Genomic DNA, 22,074 nt, shown 5'->3' on the forward strand with positions numbered 1-22,074 from the left:
CAGTATTTCCCAAGGTGAGATGATCGGGGACATGGGATCTAACATGACATAAACATGTCCTGTGACAGTAAATGCTGCAATGGCCTCCGCACTGTTAAGAGTTACAGGGATAACTTTGGGTATCAAGGCGACAAGGAGTAGACTTGAGGTGCTTAATCTTCCTTGTCAACTTGGTGGATTTAGGATCACCGTGCTGATAAACATCTGGGTATGTGTGTGAGGAGGTTCCTAGAGGTGGGGAGACTCACCCTCAATATGGCTGGCGCCTTGCCTGGACTGTGGGCTCAGAGCAAATTAAGAGGAAAAGCAAGAACACCATTGTTTTTCTCTGCTTCTTGACTGGACACAATGTGATTGGCTGCCTCATGGCCCCGGAAGCCACAGCTAGAGTCACTCTCTTCACCATGCCATCATCGATACAATATCCTACACCCTTAAACTGTGGGCTAAAACGAACCTTTAGATGTTTGGTTAGAGCGACAGGACAGTAGCTTATATGCTCCTTAAGTAAGTCTTGTAACACCTTTGTGCACAGAGGAGTCCAAGTCGTCAGGGAGGGAAAATCTCCAAAGCTGATTTCTCTCTCCCTCTTTCTTTCTCTCTCTCTCTTTCTTCCTTTCTTTCCTTCTTTCTTCCTTCCTTCCTTCCTCCCTCCCTCCCTCCCTCTCTCTCTCTCTTTCTTTTTTTTCTGCCTCTTGAGTGCTGGGATGAAAGACGTGCACCTCGACCACCCGGCTCAAAGTTGACTTCTAATTCCATTTCAAAAATATGTTTCTAGAGTATCTTTCATATTTACCAATGAGTTTAAACTTTTTTATTTTTAACCTTACTGGCCATGCAAGCTACCCAGGGAGAACATGGAAAGCTGGCCTTGGTGACTGAGTCTGAGACTCAGTAGCAGCTTGCCTTTTGATTGCCCTGTGACCTTGTGAATTTGTCGGCGGGACTGAAACTTCTTTCATTTGCAAAAAGGAGAGAACAATTCATAGCTTTGGGGATTAAAGTACTGGTTCCTTCTAGCTTTTCTTCTCACTTTTTTAAGGGAGATAATTTTAATCCAGTTGAAGAAAGAAATTAAGGACAGGAAAAATATTCGTGGAAAAGAATATCTTTCTGTAACAGAGAAGCAAGACATGGGGCTGGAAAGATAGCTCAGCAGTTAAGAACTTTGGCTGCTTTTCCAGAGGTTCAATTCCAGGGTTCAATTCCCAGCACCCACATGGCAGCTTATAACTGTCTCTAACTCCTTTTTAGGCTATCTGACACCCTCACACAGACAACCATGCAGGCAAAATACCAATGGACATAAAATACAAATAAATTATTTTAAAAAGGAGGCAGGAAATGAAGAAAACCTGAAAATCCCCCAGTTACAGCTGAAGGACAGGGGTCAGCAGTGAGCACTGAGTGCGCCGTCACGTGAAACGTTTTCCAAGGCCCTCTGTATCACAGAGCCCACCTTCCATACTTGTTCTCAGCTCGAGTATTAAATGTAACTATGGTTCCCGTTTTGCAGATGAGAAACCAGAACACAGAGCTGTAGAAGTAGCCGAGCCAGCCCTTTATCTTGCCAGGTTCATTTCTAAGGAGATTGAGACAAATTTGTTAGAAGACTATGGGGAAGCCATTCTGGAATAAGATCACATGAAGCAAGGATAGGTGGACAGAGGAATAGGTGACGGCAGTGAAGCTCTCTGCCAACCCCACCCAGCCCTGTGAAGTTGGGAAGGTCCTTGGCGATGTCCCAATATGAGGGTAAGGGGAGCTCTTCCCGTGACCAATTGTCAGCTGTAGCTGCTGTTGGGAAGGTATGTGCAGGGTGGAGGTTTTCTGAGCCCCAAGAAATTCCTAGAGAGGACTCAGTGGAGAGATGACAGCTGCTTACAGCCCAGCTCAGGGAATGAGCACACACCCACAGTCCCACTGGGATCTATGTGCTTTGAGACCTTAAAGAGTTGCCCTGAAACTCTGCAAGTTCCAGAGGGAACCAAAGGACAAATAGTTGGAGGTATTTTCAGTACCCATGTCAGAGAGGACTTTATGAAAAAAGATTCTAGTATCGCAGGAAATAATCTCGATAATTGACATGTAGGGTCATATGAAGTTATAAAACTTCTTCACTGCAAAGGAAACAACCAGCAGAGTAGAGACAATCTAAATGTCTGACCCGGAATTAATATATGGATTCCATAAAGAATTGCCAAAAAAACCCACCCCCTACTTACCCATCCAATAAATGGGTTAATACATTGAGTAGACAATTCTCAGTAGAAGAAATACAAATGGTTAATAAATATGGGGGAATGGGTTCAATATGCTTAGCCATCACAGCTGTGCAAGTGAAAACCACACCAAGATTCCATCCCACCCTAATCAGAATATCTATCGTCTAGAAAAACAACAAATCCTGGTGAGGAATGTAAATTGGAACATCCCTTATGGAAGTCAGTATGGGAGTGTCTCAAAACTTAAAAATAGAACCTCCATCCAAAGAATTCCAAGTCAGGAACACTAAACATCATTTAATGTAGCGCTGTTCACAGCGGCCAAGATATGGAACCAGCCTATAGGTCCATCAGTATCTGAATGGATAAGGAAAATGTGCTGTATATACACAATGGAATCTTATTCCACTGAAAATAATGAAAGTATATATTGTAGGAAAATGGGTGAAATTTGTGATAATGTTAAATAAAATAAGCCAGACTCAAAAGGACATATATGGTATATTTTCTCTCATGTATATAAACTAGATTTAAATTTATATATTTAAATTTATATATAGATGTAGACATGGGATTATAAAAGCGGAGAATGAGGTCTAGAGGAAAGGGGGGACAGGAGAAGAAAATGGAATCTACATAAACAGAAGCTAGGGTGACTACTTGGGGAAGGGCAAATTGGAAGAAAATATAATGACCCATATATATATATATATGTCACATTGAAGCCGGGCAGTGGTGCCACAATGCCTTTAATCCCAGAACTTGGGAGACAGATGCAGGTATATCTCTGTGAGTTTGAGGCCAGCCTAGTCTACAAAGTGAGTACTAGGACAGTCAGAGCTACATAGAGAAACCATGTCTCCAAAAACCAAAGGGGTGGGGGAGTCACATTGAAACTTATTATTTATATGGCAACAACACATCACAGAAATGGAGACAACTACATCTGTCTCTGTTACAGTTGCTCTTCAAGAAACCACTGTAACACCCCTGCTCCCTAGGTGTAGGCAGCAATCAGCTCCTCTTCATGATGAAGCAGCAAGATAACCCAAAGCTTTCTCTTTGAGGGGGCTGGGCTTTTGACAACTATGACCTTCATGTTTACCAACAAGGCAGGGAGGGAGACTGATTTTCTAATAAAATGGCTGCCTTAAGTCTTCTTTCGGTTGTACGGACAGACAGTATCCTTACTGGCAGCCCTCCAGTCTTGCTCATAGAGAAGACATGTTTTATTAACCATTAGCAAAGACCTCTGTAGATCATGCTCACCCTGTAGGTCTCTAGTATCTGAGGACTTTACCACCCTCGGTATTATAAGGGAGGACTCCAGCTCTACAATGCCGTCTTTTCCCCTCAGTACTGGCTTATGGGCCTGCTATACATCCTATTGCATGGTAAGTAAAATAAATAAAAGGACTATTACAACAGTAAATAAAAAGGTCTTTCCCTGGGCAGAGGCATCTTCCTGGTAGGTGGGGTTTTCTATTACTGGAGTTTACTCTTTCTCCAGCATGGCTGTTTCCCAGTTTTATTTTATTCTTTCTTGGCTAGGATGTGGCCACTGTTTTCCCTTACCTGAGCAGCTTGTCATCAGTAGGTGTGCATTACTAAGAACATTTTAATAAACTCTTCCTTGCCGTACCTTATATTGTATCTCGTTGGGACCCTAATAAGCAGTCCTATTTTCACCAGTTCTCCCAGGTCCCTGTTGGTGAGGTCTCATAGCTCCTCTGAGTTCTAGCTCTTTCCCAGTCAGCTGGCCCAGCATCTCAGCAACTCGGTGACAGTGTGCTGTAACTGGTCTGACAGTTGGGAGAGGAGGTAGTGACATGCATTATTATCCTCAAGCAAAGAGAATAGCAACTTTTTTTTTTTTTTTTTTTTTTTTTAAGAGATGGGATAAGATACTAAGGAAGAATTGAAGAGGAGAGATCACTAGAACCTGGTCATTAAAGTTTGTTAACGTGCATCAACTGGGCAGCCCTTTCTATTTCAGCTAGGGCTGTACTGGGCAGCAGACCTTGTAAGGTCAAGAGTTGCACCTGTTTTGGAACTCCGCTTCTCATCAGGAGTCTTGGGCCTGATGCACATCTTGCCTGTGGCTGTAGAAGAGGCCCTCTTTAATGTTGCCAGTGGGTGTCTCTGGCTCTCATGTTTAGCTCTTAATTGGTGAGCAGTTATCCTTCGCCTTTCATTGTCTTCCCTCAGCACACTAGAATAGTCTAGACTGACCATTTTTTAAACAATAGTCTACTTAATGCTTTTGAGCATGTTTGCCCACAGCTATGTATGTTCACCAGGTGTGTGACTGGTGCTTGTAGGGGCCAGAAAAGGGATTCAGATGCCCTGGAATTGGAGTTACTGGCAGCTATGAGCCTCCATGGGGTGTTGATAACCAAACCCTAGTCCTATGCAAGAGCAACCAATGCACTTAACCTCCGAGTGGTCTCTTCAATGAATCTAAATTCATTGTTCTAGTTACACTTTTCCTTATATGTAAATGCCTGCTATGGCGTTTCCTCCAGTGTTACCCTCTGTCAGTATGCTGTCCAGAGTCATCATCAGTGAGGTAATAAATGTATATCTCTATTGTGCCAGAGGCTACATTTGCTATTTGTTTCTTCCTCTTGTGGTTCAGTGGTACCAAATCCTGTTCCAGCATGCTTTCTTGCACACTCCTGGTACCAAGCATCATAGGCTGGCTCTTTGGGATGCAGACTGAGAGGGGTGGGAAGGAAAGAAAGAAGGAGGAGAGAAGGGGAAGAGGGAGGGAGGGAGAGAGAGAACACTGGATATTGAAAGTTTATGATGTAGTGTCCCCAGGATCAAGGCTGCAGGGGAGGAATTCAGGTGTGAACAAAGGGAGAGGTTTTGCTGCAAAGCAACGAAAGTGTCAGCTAACTCTCAGTGCAGTTCTGGAGTTGCAATGACATACGCTGTTCCATTTCTTCACATCCAGAGTTTTTGGTGAGAAGTAAGACATCACCATAACATCTGGCAAAGGGGCTGGTGAACACAAGCAGAATCTTGGAGCTCTGTCAGACATGCTCAGAGCTATCCTAGAGTGAAGATACTAAGATGTTCAGAGTGAAGATAGAGACAGAATATTGTGACACAATAATCCAGCACTTTCCAAAAGGCAGGGCAATCATTTTTATTCATGCTCAATGAATTCTAAATGGCTACTAAAATGTTCACTTACATTTACGGAACATTTAGTGGGTGTTGTTACCCTTTTATAGTATAATCTCATAGATTTAACGGAGTCGCAACCATTTACTTGATGCTGAAGATTGCAAACCAGGCATACCATTCTGGGCTTTCTCTGGGGATTCTCAGGTCTTGGCTATCTGCATTCTTACTTTGAAATAACCAAACTGAACATATCTATCTGGATCTATCTCCTCAGAACAGAGTACCATTTACTACTGAGAGGAAAGGTAGGTAAATTGAGCCTATTTCAGCAATCTTTTTGAAAGACCTGATGAGGCTCAGCTATACGCACTGCACTTAGGATTCCTTTGTCCTTCTGAGCTTGTCAAGAAGGTCTGGCAACACATGGCTTTTTTGCCTCCTTACCTGTAGGAAACAGAAGAATTCATATTTGTTCGTGCTTATATGTATCTATGGACTGGACCCAGATTTTGCTGGCAAGAATGGCCTGAGCTTTCTTCCTTTCTTCCTTCTTTCCTCTCTCACTCTCCCTCCCTCCTTTCCTTTCTTCACAAAGGTTCAAAGACTCTCATTTAGAAGGGTCCTAATTAGAGTCCTTGAATAAGTGATATGTTTATAAGGATTTGGGAAACTAGAATCCATTTTAGCTCTAAAGGTTCATGAACTTTTTTCCTATGCAAATGGTTGAACCAAGAAGACAAGTCTACGTCATGGCCACAATTAACATGAACTGCAAAATGTTATACAAATAAGAAGTTCGAACACCTGTCATCACGCTATATTCATATTTTCGACAATACAAAATTTAAAAAGATAATGCCCTCGAATACCCAATGGTGGGCTCAGTTCATTTAAATAACAATTGCAAACACAAGCCCTCAATAGGTAGTCTCTTTTTAGTTTGTAAACAGCAAAAAGAAATAGAGCATCTAATTTTTGAAATTCTTTTGGCTTCTCTGCTTGACCTTTGGTATTTGTATGTATTGACGATCTCTAAACCCTTGTACAAAAACACCTTGAAGTGCCAAGCTTTAAAAATGAGTCTTTTCTCTTTCTCCTGTGCAGCTTGTATTATCTTGGCCTTGTCAAAATATATTCTCTAGTTAGAGGGTGGAAATATTTCCCTCCTGGCTCTGAAGTATTGATTTTCTCCAACACTCAGTTCTGTCAGTCAGGCAAAGGGGTGAAAGGTGAAAGTTCACCCGGCATTGCTTGTCTTTACCTTCCTATTAATGTCATGCCCTTTCTGCATTTGATCAGTTTATGCGATCACCAACCACACAGAACTGTTACTGCTCTTATTTTCCTACAAGGACACATTTAAGCTATGGCTGTTTAATTCCTGGGTATGATTATGCTGTTATACACGACCGACTCAAGTCCAGCTGCCCTGTGCTCTCATCTGAAAAGGTGGGAAGAGTACACTTGTTACTTACTTACAATGCTCCATGAATGACTAGAACTTTTGTTATTCTTACCTCAGCATTCAAGTCCAGCTTCAAACTCAACATTAACCGAGGTGAATTCAATGATCTGAGTCTGATTCCTAGGCAGAGAACCCCCAAGATACAGTTTGGTAAAATGTCTCTCTGTTTAGGCTGGAGATATAGCAACATGTATGCAATTCCCCCACCCAAGCCACAGAGGATGCCGCTGAGTTTCTGCATCCAATCTCAAGCTTGTGCACTGTGGGTAAAAGCCACTGTTTTACTGTCCTTTGAGAACAAAGCTGCCTTTCCTGCAACCTGCTCGCCAGTGAAATGAGTAGCTAGAACAGGAGGGCAAGATGAACATAAGGGCTTCAACAGAGAATGTTTTTAGAGGGACTGCAGCAAACAGTAAAAACAGGATAAAGACACTTTATCAGTACACTTCCGTTTTATTTAACACAAGTATGTACACAACGATTTTAAACACATAGAATCTAGTAAATGGAGTCAACCAGAAATGTCTTAGGAGACAGACATTTTAATTTATTCACTATATGCAATTCAAACATGACAACATTTTCATACAGGTTTCATATCATGTCGCCTTCTGCTTGTAAATTACCAGTGAAGCCACATATGTCTTTATACTTACAAGGATAGTTCCAAATGCTGTGTCAACAAAATCAATAAAACACTACAAGCGTACACTGGGATGGCACTACAAACTTTACCTCAGTGTTGAGGAATCCAAGCTGAGATGCAGCTGGGAACTGTGGTTGTCCAAACAGCCAAGGACAGAGTTATGATAATGAGAATTTAAGTGATACTTTATCAGCTAGTGATTCTTCTAGCATAAAGTTTTATATGCACAGAACTTTATTGTCCTTGTGCGCTCCTGACTATACACATGGAAGGACCAGCCAGACCTACGATCAGAGAGTTGTCCCTGTGACCTCACTGCTGTGTACCCATCTCTATGATGGATGGCATCTGTTGTTGCCCTCCAGTCCAGCATCTCTTTCATAATGTATGGAACATTTTGCTTAAAAAAAATGTCTAAGGTGTGAGTTTGTCTGTCATTCCAAATGGTTCAGTTGCTCCCTCTGAAGTTCATCAAGTAAACGTGTGCTGGGTAGACAGCAGCCTCTGGAGCCCGCTGGACATTCTCCGTTACATCAAATATATTACCACGTTCACAAAAATCTACACTGTACAGTCCTTGGTTTCCTTCTTTGAAGCTATGTATATAATCACTATAAATAAGATATACATGCATGTGAAATAAATTCACATTTGAAAGAACCCAAACATTAAAAACCAAGAGACAGTATAGAGCTGTCACCAATAAAAATAACAAAATAGCAAAAGACATTCTGAGGACATTTGCTTCTTCACATGTTTTTTTAAGGACTGTAAATGATGTATTTATTCACGGACCTTGATCCTATTCTTCTACATATTACATAAACTTTGACAATCTATGAGTTTAAGACTAAATGCTCTCACTATCATTTTAGTTCCTCTGTTAATATTACACGTTTTCTCTGAGTTCAATAACTTCTTTTTATTTTTGTATGTAATAAACCATCTTGTATAATTAACCAATCAACCAACAAACAAGTCAACTCCCACTAATATAGATCAAATTTTTTTAGGAACAACTCATACGAAACACTGTGTCATGGATTTTTTTCTTCCTTTATGTTACAATCAACATAACTTGACACAAGAAAGTGGAGTTAAAGTTTGTGTTGAAACGTGGTGAGCACATTCACTGTAGTGCTCATTCAAATAGATGAACAGGCTTCACGTTTTTCTGTACATTCTGAACAATGTGTCTGCACAGTTATTAGATTTCTAGGAAGTTTACTTAAAATAATTGCCTTCCTGGTTGTTCTTGCACTGGTCAGAATTTGGAAAGCTGGGTTGAAATGATCATTGTAAGTGACTGGGCGTACACATGAGACCTGCCAGTTATGAAGTTCCTGAAGAGGAGGAGGCTTTCCTGCACAGGAGAATCTATAGTGACACATGGGAGATACTCCACTGTACAAATGTGTTATGCTTCCAAACTTGGTTCTTTATTGAAAGTCCCGTGGAATGTTAGTTATAGTCACCACATGTTGAGTGGCAATGTTGTGTATTTTAAACTATGAAATATACTAACATTTAAGCAGGAAATGAGTATTTTAGAAAGCTAGGTATCTGGAGAACTTTTCTGGAAGGAAAAAAAATACGTAATTTAATATTTTCTCATTAGCCTCAAATCAGGATTGGTGTTACTGAGGAAGTAGTGGCTAACTCCTCAGAAATGGAATTGAGTAACTGCTTATCAATTGCTACCAGGAAAAAAACCAATGTAAACACGTAAAAGGTTTGGTAAACAACAGTATGTTTGGGATATCCAAAGGGAAGTCATTTCAATAATGAGGACTCCATTTTGCCCCAGTGTCCAGGCAGAGCTGAGCTCCCAGGGCTGGCAATGGGGATCAGAGCTGGGAGTGAAGCACAGATGTTACTGATGTTCAGGCTTTTGTTGCATCAAGCAACAAGAGCACCTCCACGAACCACTAGCTCTCCCCTCCCATCTCTGGCAGGGAAAATCTACCTAGTGACAGAATGGTCACATCCTGTTGAGTGCTATGTTCGTGCCTTTAAATTGACAGGTTGCCTACATGGAGTCTGCCACCATGAAGTACGCACAAGTGACACAGACCCGGCCATGCCCCTGGATGGCCTTGAGGAGGGCAGATAGCAAGCAACAGTCTAGCCTGAGTAAGGGCAGAGTAACATTGGCTTAGAAAATATAGAGTTAACAGGCAGCCAGGGCAGCAGCAAGGAGTGTTAGACCATGAAGCGATGTTCCTTCCCATCGTGGGCCATGAGGATAACATTCCGGTTGGAAGTCCAGATGAGCCGGGCCAACCGAAGGGCATTGTGGGAGCCAGGGGATGCGGGCTGCACTGGAGGTACCTGGTAGGTCTTAATGCAGCGCAGCTGAGGTGCCGAGTTCAGCATGCCGATGCTTCCCAGGAGTGATGTGTTCATCTGCAATGACAGGGGACACACACATCAGGACACGTGTCAAGAGCCCTTCCCTCTTTCTCCACAGAGACTGGCTTATTTCTTCTGCCTAGTCTCTGCTCCAGAATCATAATTCACATTCAGCTTTGAGTTATTCTGACTTTAAATGGTTCCTGTGAAAAGATTTAAAATTGTTATGATGCCACTAATGTGAACACAGGAGCCTCGGGTTATTTTCCTTTGTAAGTAGAGCCTGACAGTGGAGTCCATTCATCCTGAGGAAAGAAGCTAAACTAAGATTGCTAATAAAACAGTTCAGTCAGAGAGCATTTGGTTCAAAATTGGTTGAGGAAAGTGAAGCACAAACAAGCTGCGGATGGAGAGCTGACTAGGCCATGCCCCAAGCCTATCATTCCTATCATCCTATCAACAACCACCATTACTTAAGCATGTGGTTGGAGGACAGAGGTTCATGTCAGGCGTCATCCACAATCACTCTCCATCTTGTATATTGGGGTGTCTCCCTGAACCTGGACCTCACAAATTCAGCTCACTTAGCTGACCCACTTGCCCAGGGAATCCTCCTTTCCCCTTCCTCTGCCTAGCAAGTGCTGAAATTTCAGGTGTGCTACCATACCAGCCCAGCAGACATGTGAGTGCTTCTTGTCCAAACTCAATTACTCAGCCCTTTATCCCCTGAGTCGTCTCAGCCCTCAACTCCTCTTTATTTTAAAGAGAGAAATGAGAAGCATTTTCATCCCAGCACTCTGCTACCCTGCTAAGGACAATATGTTTTTCATGCTTTATTGACAACATTTTTTTTTTAAAACCATTTGGCCATTTTTGCCTTTTTGAGATTTTTTTTCTGGGTTTGACTTAGAAATGTGATTTTTCTTCATCTAGTCACAAAAATGAAAACAACATGAAAAATATGGATCATGAACAACTCTGTAATTAAATTAAGGTGTTGAATATCAAATAATTGTTGTCTAAGTTGTTTGGGTTTGCAGTCACTGTATTTGAAGGTTTCTTGAAGGGCTAAATATTACTTAAATGACTTCAATATGCATTATTTGTGCTACCATAAATCACACAGAGAGCATTCTGAAACCTGGAAACCAGCCTTGGAAATAATCTTCCTCCATACTTATTCACTTTCTATTCCTCTGGTGATTAAGCATCTTCATCTGCATGGACCACATGCTAGTTGTGTGGGCAAAACATGCCTATCATGACCTAGCTGCACCTGTAGTTGAAATCCTAACAGGTCTTAGGACCTTTAAGATGTGTTATTGTGATACCATGCTCTGAATTTGGATCAGTGCACAATACAAGCCATTCCTTTTCCAGCCCTTCTCAGCAGCAGGATGGTGTCAGAGGGCGTAAATCATGGCATCTCTAGCAGGGTGCGTGCAGGCTCCACTGACATTTTCACAATTTAAATCATCTTGAGTAATAACCCTTTTAAGATGACTAATGTTACTGATTTTCCTGCATTAATAATAGTGCTGAACACAACACAAGGGGTGAAAAAAATCACTAGTGTACGAGGTCACATTTTAAACCAAATGTATGGTCATCGTTAACTCTTTCTGCTAAAGTTCAGTTCAAGCCAAGCAGTATCTCACTGTCATCCTCCCAAGGTCTCTTTCCTTGTTTCTTTTCCTCATTTTCCTAAAAAACTTCACACAAGACAAAACTCTAAGCCTTCCTGCCTCATGGGGCCTCCCTGCTGTTTTAAATGTAGGTAACAATAGTAAACTCAATTTGCTAGTCTCACATCTACAAAACCTAACAGATTATAATTAGTCCTCTAATAAAACAGATCCAATTGACCCAAGAAATTGTTGGTTAAAATTAACTGGCATCAACAGGTGTACTGCACTTTAAAAACATATGCTTTCTCAGTTGATAAATATCTACAAAGTATTTTTAATTCCTTATGGATTTGCTCTGAAAATACGTATGGAGCTTGATTTCTGCTGGTGTTTGAAGATGCAAAGGGCATATAGGCTTGGATATGCCTCTTTTATTCATTCCTTGTAGCCATTTACAAGAAATGCAGTTAGGGCTAAAGGATGAGACTATCCCATAAAGAGCCACAGACAGGCACATTGTATGAACAAGCCATTGCTATATCTGGGCTCTCATCATAAGCTGAGTCATCTCCGCTCCACCACGCAGCCTTCCAACTTAGAACGGGGTGTGCCAAGTTCTCAGAGGCACACAGTTAGCACGGTGGACATGAAGACCCACACACGCACTAGATTTCATTTCTCTACTGACCATCCTTTCCCTACAACCCTTCAAATGAGGACTGGTCTTAGTTTCCAGGGTGAGGGTTAATTCTCACTGAAACAATGAGCCATTCTGATAGCCAACATTATCCTTTTATTGACTGATGTGTGGCTATACACTATGCTAAACACAAGAAAATTTAAACTTTGAGTGAAAAGCTACATGGAATTACAAATTTCATCTGTATTAAGTATTTTTCCTTATTACGAAAATTATAAATTTTATAAAAATTCTTTAACTCTTATTTTCTGTGACAATCACTGTTACCATTTTGGTAAACAACCTTTGAACATTCCAGGACTCAGTCCTATACCCTGCATGCACTTGTGCAATATATGCACACACACAAATCACACATGCACACACAACATGCGCACTCAAACACCTGGCATACATATGCAAACTGTATGCACAATCATACACACACCGTCACATACTATGCATTCGTGTGCACGATGTGCAGATTCACATTGTATGCATTCTCAAGCAAGAACCCTATCATAACATGTACACTGTATGCACATATTAAATACACAGGACACATGAACAGTCAAATACCTTGCACTTCTATACACACTGTATGCACACATAACACATACTGAGATCTAAGAAAGAGGCTCACATTAAAAAGTAGTTTTACAATCTGCTTTTTCCTTCAACAGCATGTTAAGACAATCTTCATGCTAATGACTATAGATTTATATCACTGTTTTCGAGTCTTTGGGTAGCACTCAACTGTATGATGGACCATAAATGGTCCATATAAATAAAATGGACATACCAATAAAAAAGAAACTAGTATTTTACTAGTACTTTACTAAGAGTTTTGAAATACCGTATTTATTTATTAGGTGGTACTGGTAATACATGCATGACAGAATTAAGGATGTTTTTCATTACCAAATTCTCCTTGTTGTTTTATCAAATAGATACACTGAAGTGAAATGTTCAAACTGTGGGAATATGGTGTGTGGCTTCCAGACTGTGCTATTTAACAGCTAATTATATTAACTGACTAAAACCCAGCACTGGCTTCTTCCTTTCTTTCAGAAATATGCATCACAACACTAGTTATGAAGATTATTTTCTGAGCAAAAAAACACACAGAGATATAATCCATCAAAACAGAGAATGTTTAATGCCTTCCCCAAAGTAAGTAATGCTGCATGCAAACCTTTTACTGAGTCTCACTTGAGTAATTACTCAGCCAATATTTCTCATTAACACTCATTTCTCAGCAAAGATTTTATAGTTGATAGTTTTAGTAAGGCTCTGTATTAATAAGACTTCATTAAGTTTTCAAAATATAGTACACTTCCTGGAATGATCAAAAGCCTTCTCAGACACCATTAGAACTGAGCAATGTGGTCTGCGTCAGTAGAGGAACAGAAGATTCACCCATTGCACTGTAGACTCTCTTTAATCCAAAAAAAAAAAGCCACTACAGTTCTAGAAGAGCTGTTATTTTCGCGGACAGCCAGAATGATCTGTTTTCATGCCTTCCATACACTTGGAGCACCGCAAGAGCTCACTGCACCCTCAACTATGAGGCTGTCAGAGGAAGGAAGGACCTAGGGGTGGCTGGCCTATCTCGGGCACTGGTACACGCAGATGGCACCAACATCCCTTGGAGCAGGGGAACTTACGGAGCCATGTTCCCAGGCTCAGGTGCTCTTGAAAAAACCTGGAAATGTCAGCAAGCATGAGAGAAGGACTGGAAGAGGAATCAAACAAACACCATCTAGTAAGTTCCACTCATGTGCTGGATGGAACATAAAATGTTTTAAGAAGACAATGAATAAATGTATTCAACTAGAACCTTAATAATATAGATAGGGGTAAGAAAAAACTTACTATGCAGCAAATTCAAAAAGTACTGAAAAGATGTCAAATTGGGTTTAATTTTTTTCTGTAACACCATACTTTCTTAGTTGAACAAAAGTTGACAAAAACAAACAAACACCCCCCCCACAACAGAGGCTTGGTTTGCTTGTTCTTTATAAAAAGGAAAACATGGGAAAAACTAGTCCCTTTGAGAAGTGGCCCCTGGGACTTGCTAATCCCTCTCTCTGTAGTGTGGCCCAGAACCTAGCACCTGGACACAAGGGCAATGTGTAAGCACCCATCCAAGACTCCAGAAAAACAGGAACTAAAAAAAAAAAAATTGTATGAAAGTATAGGTGGCGAATGGCAGAGCCCACTGTACCAGACATGAATAGGAAAAACAAACCATGATTGACCAATCATGAAAGAACCCATCTTTTAAGCCCATCTGTGGACATTAATAGACTCACAGGAGCTCATAGTATAAAATGCCAGTCCTGTGGCGGCTCAGAGTTAAGATGGGATGAGATCCCTGATTGATGGAGTTTAATATGAGTTAATTAAGGTGCCGGAGACACATTCTGGAAAAACGGATAATGAGAAAATAACCTGGAAGGCTAAATTAGATTAAAAAGAAGAAAAAGGTTCTGACAGATTTGAAGGTGTCACATTTCAGTAGGATGTTGTTAATTAAACAATTTTTTGTATTCGTTTTACATTCTATTAGCTATTGATTTAGTTTTTAAAGCATCATCAAGTTGTGCTGAAGCCTTGTCAAAACTTTAATTTTATTTTTCAGCTTTTGAATCAAAATGCCTGTCTATGTAGTACATTTGCACCCTCCAAAAACACAGCTGCCAATAAAACAACAATAGCTGTTGGGGGTTGGAGAAATGTCTTGGTAATAGTTTTCTAAGTGTTAGGACTAAAAAAAGTTAAGAAAGAAGAGGAGATGGCGGTCCTTAAATATTTACAATCAAACAGTCTACTATAAAAACTAGTTGCTCAAAATGAGCATTTAGTTTAGTCAACATTAAATACATATATTCCCACGTATATTCCATGAAGTGCCAGACAAAGACACTCAAGTCTTTTAAAAAATGTCTTCAATAGCTTAGAAATTAAGAACATTAAGAGTGAGTACCAGGTAGTACATGCCTATAATCCTAGCACTTAGAAGTGGAGGGAAAAGGGTACTGAGTTTGAGGCTTGCCTGGATTATTAGGGAGACCATCAAACAAACAAAAACAAAACAAATAAACTTCCACTCAAACAAAAATAAGATGTAAACTAAAAAGGAGACAAGGGCAAGTGCATAAAATACTAGGAAAATACCCAGTGTCCTGTGCTCCACTAGAGTAGCTCCGAGGACGTTGTTAGAATGCCTTCGATAAACTAATGGCTGAGTGCTGAATTCCTATGCAGCCAGGCCTCACCTGTTCTTCCATCTCTCATGACTCCACCCAGGTGTCCCTTGCTCTGAAAGGCTACCATCTTGCCCTCAGATTGATTTGTAACTGCTTGAGTGTTTGCCTGCCTTTCCTTTTGAGTGCGGCCCTGTGACAGCAGGGAAACTGCTAAGTGTATGCTCAAGCATCCTGCGAGTTCGTGCTGAGCTCATGATCAGTGATCTGAACACTTGGCTTTTGTGGAAGGGAGCGGGGAGAAGGGCAAGAAGGAAGGCTGGGAGACAGGCATGAGAGGAAGACTTTTCCAGCAAAGCACATCATACAGTACATATTTAGGCTGCTTACCTGCCAGAAAGAAATGTGGCTGTCAGTGTTGGAGTAGGTGGCCAGGTAACGCCCGTCAGGAGCGAAGGACACGGCTGTGATCGGTCCCTTGTGTCCGTGGATGGTCTGAAATGACATTCATAGGTCACTAGTGACTTGCGTTCCATAGAACTCCTACAAGTACTTCTGGGAACATACTCAGTGTTGAACAGGTAATATCACAGATACCAGATACTGAAAACTGCAACATTATTTATAAAATCAGGTTATAAAATGAAGAGAAGTGAAAAAAAATTCTTCATGTATGGAAGGGCATTAAAGGGAGAGGTCTGTCTTCCACAGTTTGAAGAGCATTATGAGCCTAAAGAGAAATCAGAGTTTTAATTCCTCACATTAGAGGGTAGAATTTTGCAGTTAATTAGAAAGATGTGATGGCTCTTCTTGGTTGTCAAGTGGACCACATCTGGAATTAACTAAAACCCAAATGGCTGGGTACACCTGTAAGGATATTTTATTTTCATTAAATCTTTTGAAGTGGGAAGACTGGCTTCTATTCCAGATATTTTGAGGTGGGAAGATTCACTTTTAATGTGGACCTTCTGCTGGCAGCCTATACAGAGGACATGGAAGGACGCATGCTCTTTGCCTGCTTGCTTGGCTCAAAAGCCCATTCCTTCACTGGTATTGGAACCCACTTCTTTGGGATCCTGGTGTATACCAAAGACCAGCTGACACATCCAACCTTGTGGACTGAACAACTACTGGGTTCTTGGACCTTCATTTGGTAGACAGTCACTGTTAGACTAGCGGGATCACAGCCTGCAAGCCACTCTAATAAATCCCTCTATGTAGAGATAGCGATTCATCTTATCAGTTCTGTTCCTCTAGTGAGTTCCTCTAGTGAACCCTGACTAATTAAAAAAAAAAATCACCAAAAATTACCCAGGAACTTGCTTATCTGAAGTGAAAACCAGCCAAACCTGTACTGTAATTTTGCTCTGACACAGTTAAAGACTAACTTCAAATCCTTCTAAATTACACATTTTTCATGTTTTAGCCTTGATTTTACACTGTGCTTAACTGCCTACAGCTACAACCAGTAAGCATGTATACATGTATGCACTAGAAATACAGGCACATACAAATCAAACACTATTAAAAACATGTTAGCAGGAATAGTCTTGAATCTTTGCCAATAGCTAGCATTGATTTAACCAGAAGTAATAACAAGAAAGAGTATTTATTTTTGAAGAGTATATATATCTCTGATAAAAGGTACTTACCAATAAAAAATAATACACTCATCTGATGATATTAATATTTATAGAAAATAGAGCCTGCTAGGGAAATTATTGTAATACTGTAAGCTAGCTCACACTCAACTGCTAAACACCATTTTAGTTAATACCCAGAGGCTTCCCTTTGTCTTTAAGGAGAAATAAGAATCAGTGGACACAGACTTATGATGTTATTTGGGTCATACATGCCGTAAATTTTTATAAGAAATTTTACATAGTTCAGATCTGAAAATTCAAATAAGAAAGACTAGGGAAGACAGAGGCATGAGCCAAGCACATTTCTTAATGTTCTTTGCCATCTCTTGATTTGATGGTCAAGGGACTCAAAGAAAGAGTCCCTTCTGGTAATACAGATGTAGGCTTTAGGCAGCAGAGAACATGGGAGCTGAATCAGACTCTGGGTTTGCATTTGGCTCAATATTTATTCACTGTGGAACCAGGGTCACATTATTTAACCTCAGACTATCAATATTTATAATATAGGTATGATGATGTGGATAGTGATTGTATGTGTGTCAAAGAGCTTTGTAAAAATTAAATGAGCTAATATACACATTATAACCTGAACAGTGCTTAACACATAATAAAAACTCAGCAAATAATATTGACAGTGTATCACACCTGCTTGCCTACAAATGACCACACAAATGTAAACAATTACAAAACTCAATTACGTAAGTATAATGGTTTTTAAATGACCTCTCCCATCAAATCACTTGGCATCCTAGAATGCTTAAAAACAGACTGTGCCATTATTAAATAAGATGCATGGGAACTATTCATGGTGCTGGCAACAAGTGTGTCAAATAAAGCAGCATGTGCTTGTGCTGAACAGCTAGTGAAGGAAACCAGTGTAATCGAAAATCAACTATGGTAGGATGAAAACTGTTCTAGGCATGAGAAAAATCTTCAAGAAATTAAATGTCTACTGCCGATTACTAGAACAGCTTAAAGAACTCAATGGGAAAGCATTTTCATTTTTGAAAATTAGTATCCAGTTTTGGACAACAACAAGAAAAAGACAAAAAAAAAAAATACTTCACTTCCTTTGGGCCAATTTGAATCCCCTTTTTTGGTTAAGGTAATTGACTGGTAAGACCAAGGTTTGCCACAGAGGATCATCAAAATCAAATTGTTATGATTATTGGCCTTGAACATGATGCAAGCACTACCACTAGCTAGTGGACTGTAGATGTATTTTGTTTCCCTGCAAACTGTTTAAAAAGGTTTGTGCCCATAATTCTAACTTCCCATATCTCATATAAGGGGAGCTGCTGGAGAGCTGGGCTCAGCTTACACGTGGCCACTTCATCTTGGACACTTGCTCTTGACTGACACAAAAGCAGGCCTATGGATCAGACAAGCTCACCTATAGATTCTAGCCTTTTCATTGCACATATCTGGTTCAAAACAGTTTCTCAACCTCTGGGATCTGATTATCCAGCTAGAACCATAAGCAAACTACACATATTTCTAAGACAGCCTCAATGTCCAACTGAGTGGAGGCATAGCAAGCCCATGCTGGGCAGTGACGCTCTGAATATAGATGCAATGCCTCCTGATTTGCATCCTGCCTCAATTAGCAACAAGTGGGCTTTAGGCCAGTCACCCATGGGGCGTCACATCCAACAGACAGGTAGCACACTTTCCTGGGGAAGTCAGCCCTGCCAAAGGGAGAGAACCAGACACCAGGCCCAGGCCCACATCTGCCCCATTCAGGTATGTCTGTCCAGTTCATCCTACACCTTCATGGTCTCCAGAGAGGAGTGTTCAGAATGTCTACATGAAGGGCAGCTTCACGTCAGGAGACATAGCTTCTTCTTAGCTGCTACCTCTAACATAATGTAAATAAGTTCCTCTTGGTGATTTGCTTACTAGACACATTTCTTTTCATGGTGAAACAGCCAATCCAATTGTATTGCCTTTACTTCCAAGAAGCTCAGAATTAAACTTAAGCCCAGTCTGATTCTTTTAATAAATACTGCCCACATATTCTGCTCATCCTTGGCCTGATTTTTAATCTGAATGGTTTCAAGTCCAGATATATGCTGAGTTTGAATCTAAATATCTTTGAAGTCTGTTTTGGATTAAGTAGGATTAGCCTTAAAGCAGGAGAAATAAAACACATGCAAGCAGGCACCTGCACGTATCCATGAATGCATGTGAGCACATACATAAGCACGCACGTATACATGCATAGGATAAAATGCTGCTGGGTTTCCCACAGAGATGCCTCTAAAGAGACCTACAGAAGCTCCAGGAGCCTGGCTGCGGCTGACACACAGGTCTCTTGTGGATGAGGAAATGTGATGGCCGCAGGGTAGATGCTCTGCAGCCCACAGTGTGATACAGCTGCCAAGTTCATCAGCGCCTCAGCTGGGGAGGTGCTCCTTCACTGTAAGAATATGTTGCCATGGTCTTTTGTTCGAGTTCTCTGGCTTGAGGACTGGTGCAGACATCACCTGAACTGACTTTAAACTTAGTTCTCACATTGCATTAGATACCCAGCTGTGGAGGATCTCATTGAGCTTGTAAGGGTTTCATGAGGCAGCAAACCCAGCCTCAGATGCTAAACCCTAAAGGCCATTTTCAAAACAACAAGTGTCAAAAAGTAGTCTGGCTGCCTTTTTATATGCAAATATGTACCACTGCCTTGCTATGTATTTTTTTTTTCAGTCAAAGACATCACTGTATTGAAAAGACAGAGATGAGATGAAGAAAATAATCTAATTTTGAAGTACAGAAGAAACAAGAGAAATTATGCAATTATCGCAGGCACAAGATAGAATACTAAACACGCCAATCCACTGCCTAATGAAAAAAAAAAAAAGATCTGCAGGACAAGACTAATAATAGGCAGTTTTTTTTTAATATATTGTGTCTAGTTCATAAATATTTCCTACCCATTACTCTCAGCATGGTTCTGTTCTCATCTATGTGGTTGAGGCTCACACAAATAATTTTGTTACTTTTAACAAAATAAGGAAAATTTATAAAAGTAGGTAAAACTTTGTCATCATAAATGGGCAAAAGATTTACAAAGAACTGACCATATATTTGCAAACAGTAAATAGATAAATAGGCAGACAGACAAACAGACAGACAGACATATAAGAACATGGCCTGCACTTCACTGCACTTAGGTCTTGGGGACTGAGAGAGAACTGTCTGTCTTAGGAGCAGCATGGCTGAATCAGGAATAATGCAGCAGATGCAATCTGGGGGCATGGGAGCTCTGTTTCCAGTGGCTGCGCATGTCCACTGAAGACCAAGTTATGCCTTCCACAGGGGCAACTTCCCCAGAATGCACTGGAGCAAGCAGAGAGGACAAGCATGAACCTCATGTTTCATAAGCACAAACATGATAGATGCCTGAGGTTGGGAAATGCCTGAGCAGAGTGTCCACTGGTCTATGGAGGCAAGAGATAGATTGGAGATGGCCATAATACTCAGGGACTGGCCGGGGAGTAAGCACGGGGTCCTGGAAAGGCAAGACCTCTCAGTATGGACACTTTCTTGGCACTGATCCCATTAAAGGATGACTACCAATGCCAGTGTGGGGTGAGTTCTCTTCACTCTGTGGTTTCTCTTACATATTCGTATTCACAGCAGACAAATCAGAAAGGGGTATGGAAGGAGAGAGCCCGGCACATGATCAGCATGTCTTTCCAGGATCCCAACACAGGAAGTCATAGACTTCATGGCAGCCTGGCAAGGAAAAGGCTCATCCACACAGCAGTTCCAGAGGAGTTCAGAAGTTAAGACTGAATCATATCCAAGGAGAAAGCTGCCCTGTTCTTTTCTTCCAAACAACTAATTTGGGAGCATTTCAGCAGATATTTGAGCCATCTGTTCAAGGAGACAAATGATAGGCTCAACAAGTCACAAAGATAGACATTGACCTTAAATCCATAAAACAGTGGATCATCTCACTATGGCTGCTCACAAGGCTTAGATCATAACACCATCCAACAGTAGACCATCTAACTATAGCCAGTCACAAGGCTCAAGTGGACTGAAATGATCACTGCATGAAGCCTGTTCAAGCCTTTCTGTGCGAGCACCCTTAGGACTTCATGATGGTGCCAAAAGGACACTGTTTAACACTTTCAGCAACAAGACCTATTTTTACTGACAGACTTATAGCTCTAATTTTACCTTAATCCTGAACTTTATCAGTTACCTACAGTATTATGTTTTACAATAGTATATGTATAATAAACTCAAGACTTTCCTAGTGTAATCCTAAAAGAAAAAAAAAAAGCCATACCATTAGAAGTTAGGAAAGATAATAAGGAACGGAAATGAACTTGAGTCTCTTTGTGTACCTGCATACGCATTTGTTTCTTCACTTTAGTGTGCAGATTCTTTCACTAACGATCACACTTACCAATGGTGTTCTGCTCTAAGCTTCACTCGTTCATGGAATCATAAGACAGAATCAATACAACACACACTGGATACTCTGCTATTACTTCTAGCAATATACTGTATTTTTAATCAGCATTCCCTGTAGATTTCTCAAAAAATTTCACTTCAATGAAAAGTGAATTAAGCACTCTATTATGAGATTAACTATAGAGGAAGGTGTATTTAATCTTCTTAAAGCAGAAGACATGTATGCTAAAACCTTTGTATCTTTAATGCAATAACATTGCTTAATGATGAGCAAAACTAAAACCTGAAGTTATTGGTAATGCTTCATTACAAAGGTGAAAGCATAAACACACTGTTTCTCACTATTGCTGTGCCAGTGGAATATTATCCCCCAAACAAAAACATCAAAAGGCTATATTGCTTATGTCATAAGGATTATCAGTATGTAGATATTTAAACACTATTTAATACATCAATGTCAGTTAGTTTATCCCCAAATGACATATAAATCACTGTTAGTAACTGCAAGTGGGCAAAAGGGCTACAGCGTTTTTAAAGGAATAGAGTCCATTTACTTGGCTTCTATCTCATAATAAAACTCACGGTAGCTCACTTCATTATATTTATCTTTAAGTCTATTCCCATTAAGATGTTAAAATGATACCAAATAGACTTGTCTACTCCTCAAATG

The 22,074-nt window shown here is 40.5% G+C and overlaps 1 protein-coding gene across 4 annotated transcripts in view; it reads right to left on the minus strand.

The window, feature by feature from the left end:
* Positions 1 to 7,258: 7,258 nt before the first annotated feature.
* Wdr7 (WD repeat domain 7) overlaps positions 7,259 to 22,074 on the minus strand; it is a 315,838-nt gene continuing 301,022 nt past the window's right edge. For all 4 annotated transcript variants that reach the window (XM_060377177.1, XM_060377176.1, XM_060377178.1 and 1 more), the window contains 2 exons: positions 15,730 to 15,834; positions 7,259 to 9,877 (listed from right to left, as the gene is read on the minus strand). In XM_060377177.1, the coding sequence (XP_060233160.1) occupies positions 9,674 to 9,877; positions 15,730 to 15,834 (309 nt within the window). In that variant the 3' untranslated portion in view covers positions 7,259 to 9,673. The remainder of the gene's footprint in view (positions 9,878 to 15,729; positions 15,835 to 22,074) is intronic.

Source organism: Meriones unguiculatus, chromosome 2 (assembly GCF_030254825.1).
Source record: "Meriones unguiculatus strain TT.TT164.6M chromosome 2, Bangor_MerUng_6.1, whole genome shotgun sequence".
NCBI classification, from domain to species: Eukaryota; Metazoa; Chordata; class Mammalia; order Rodentia; family Muridae; genus Meriones; species Meriones unguiculatus.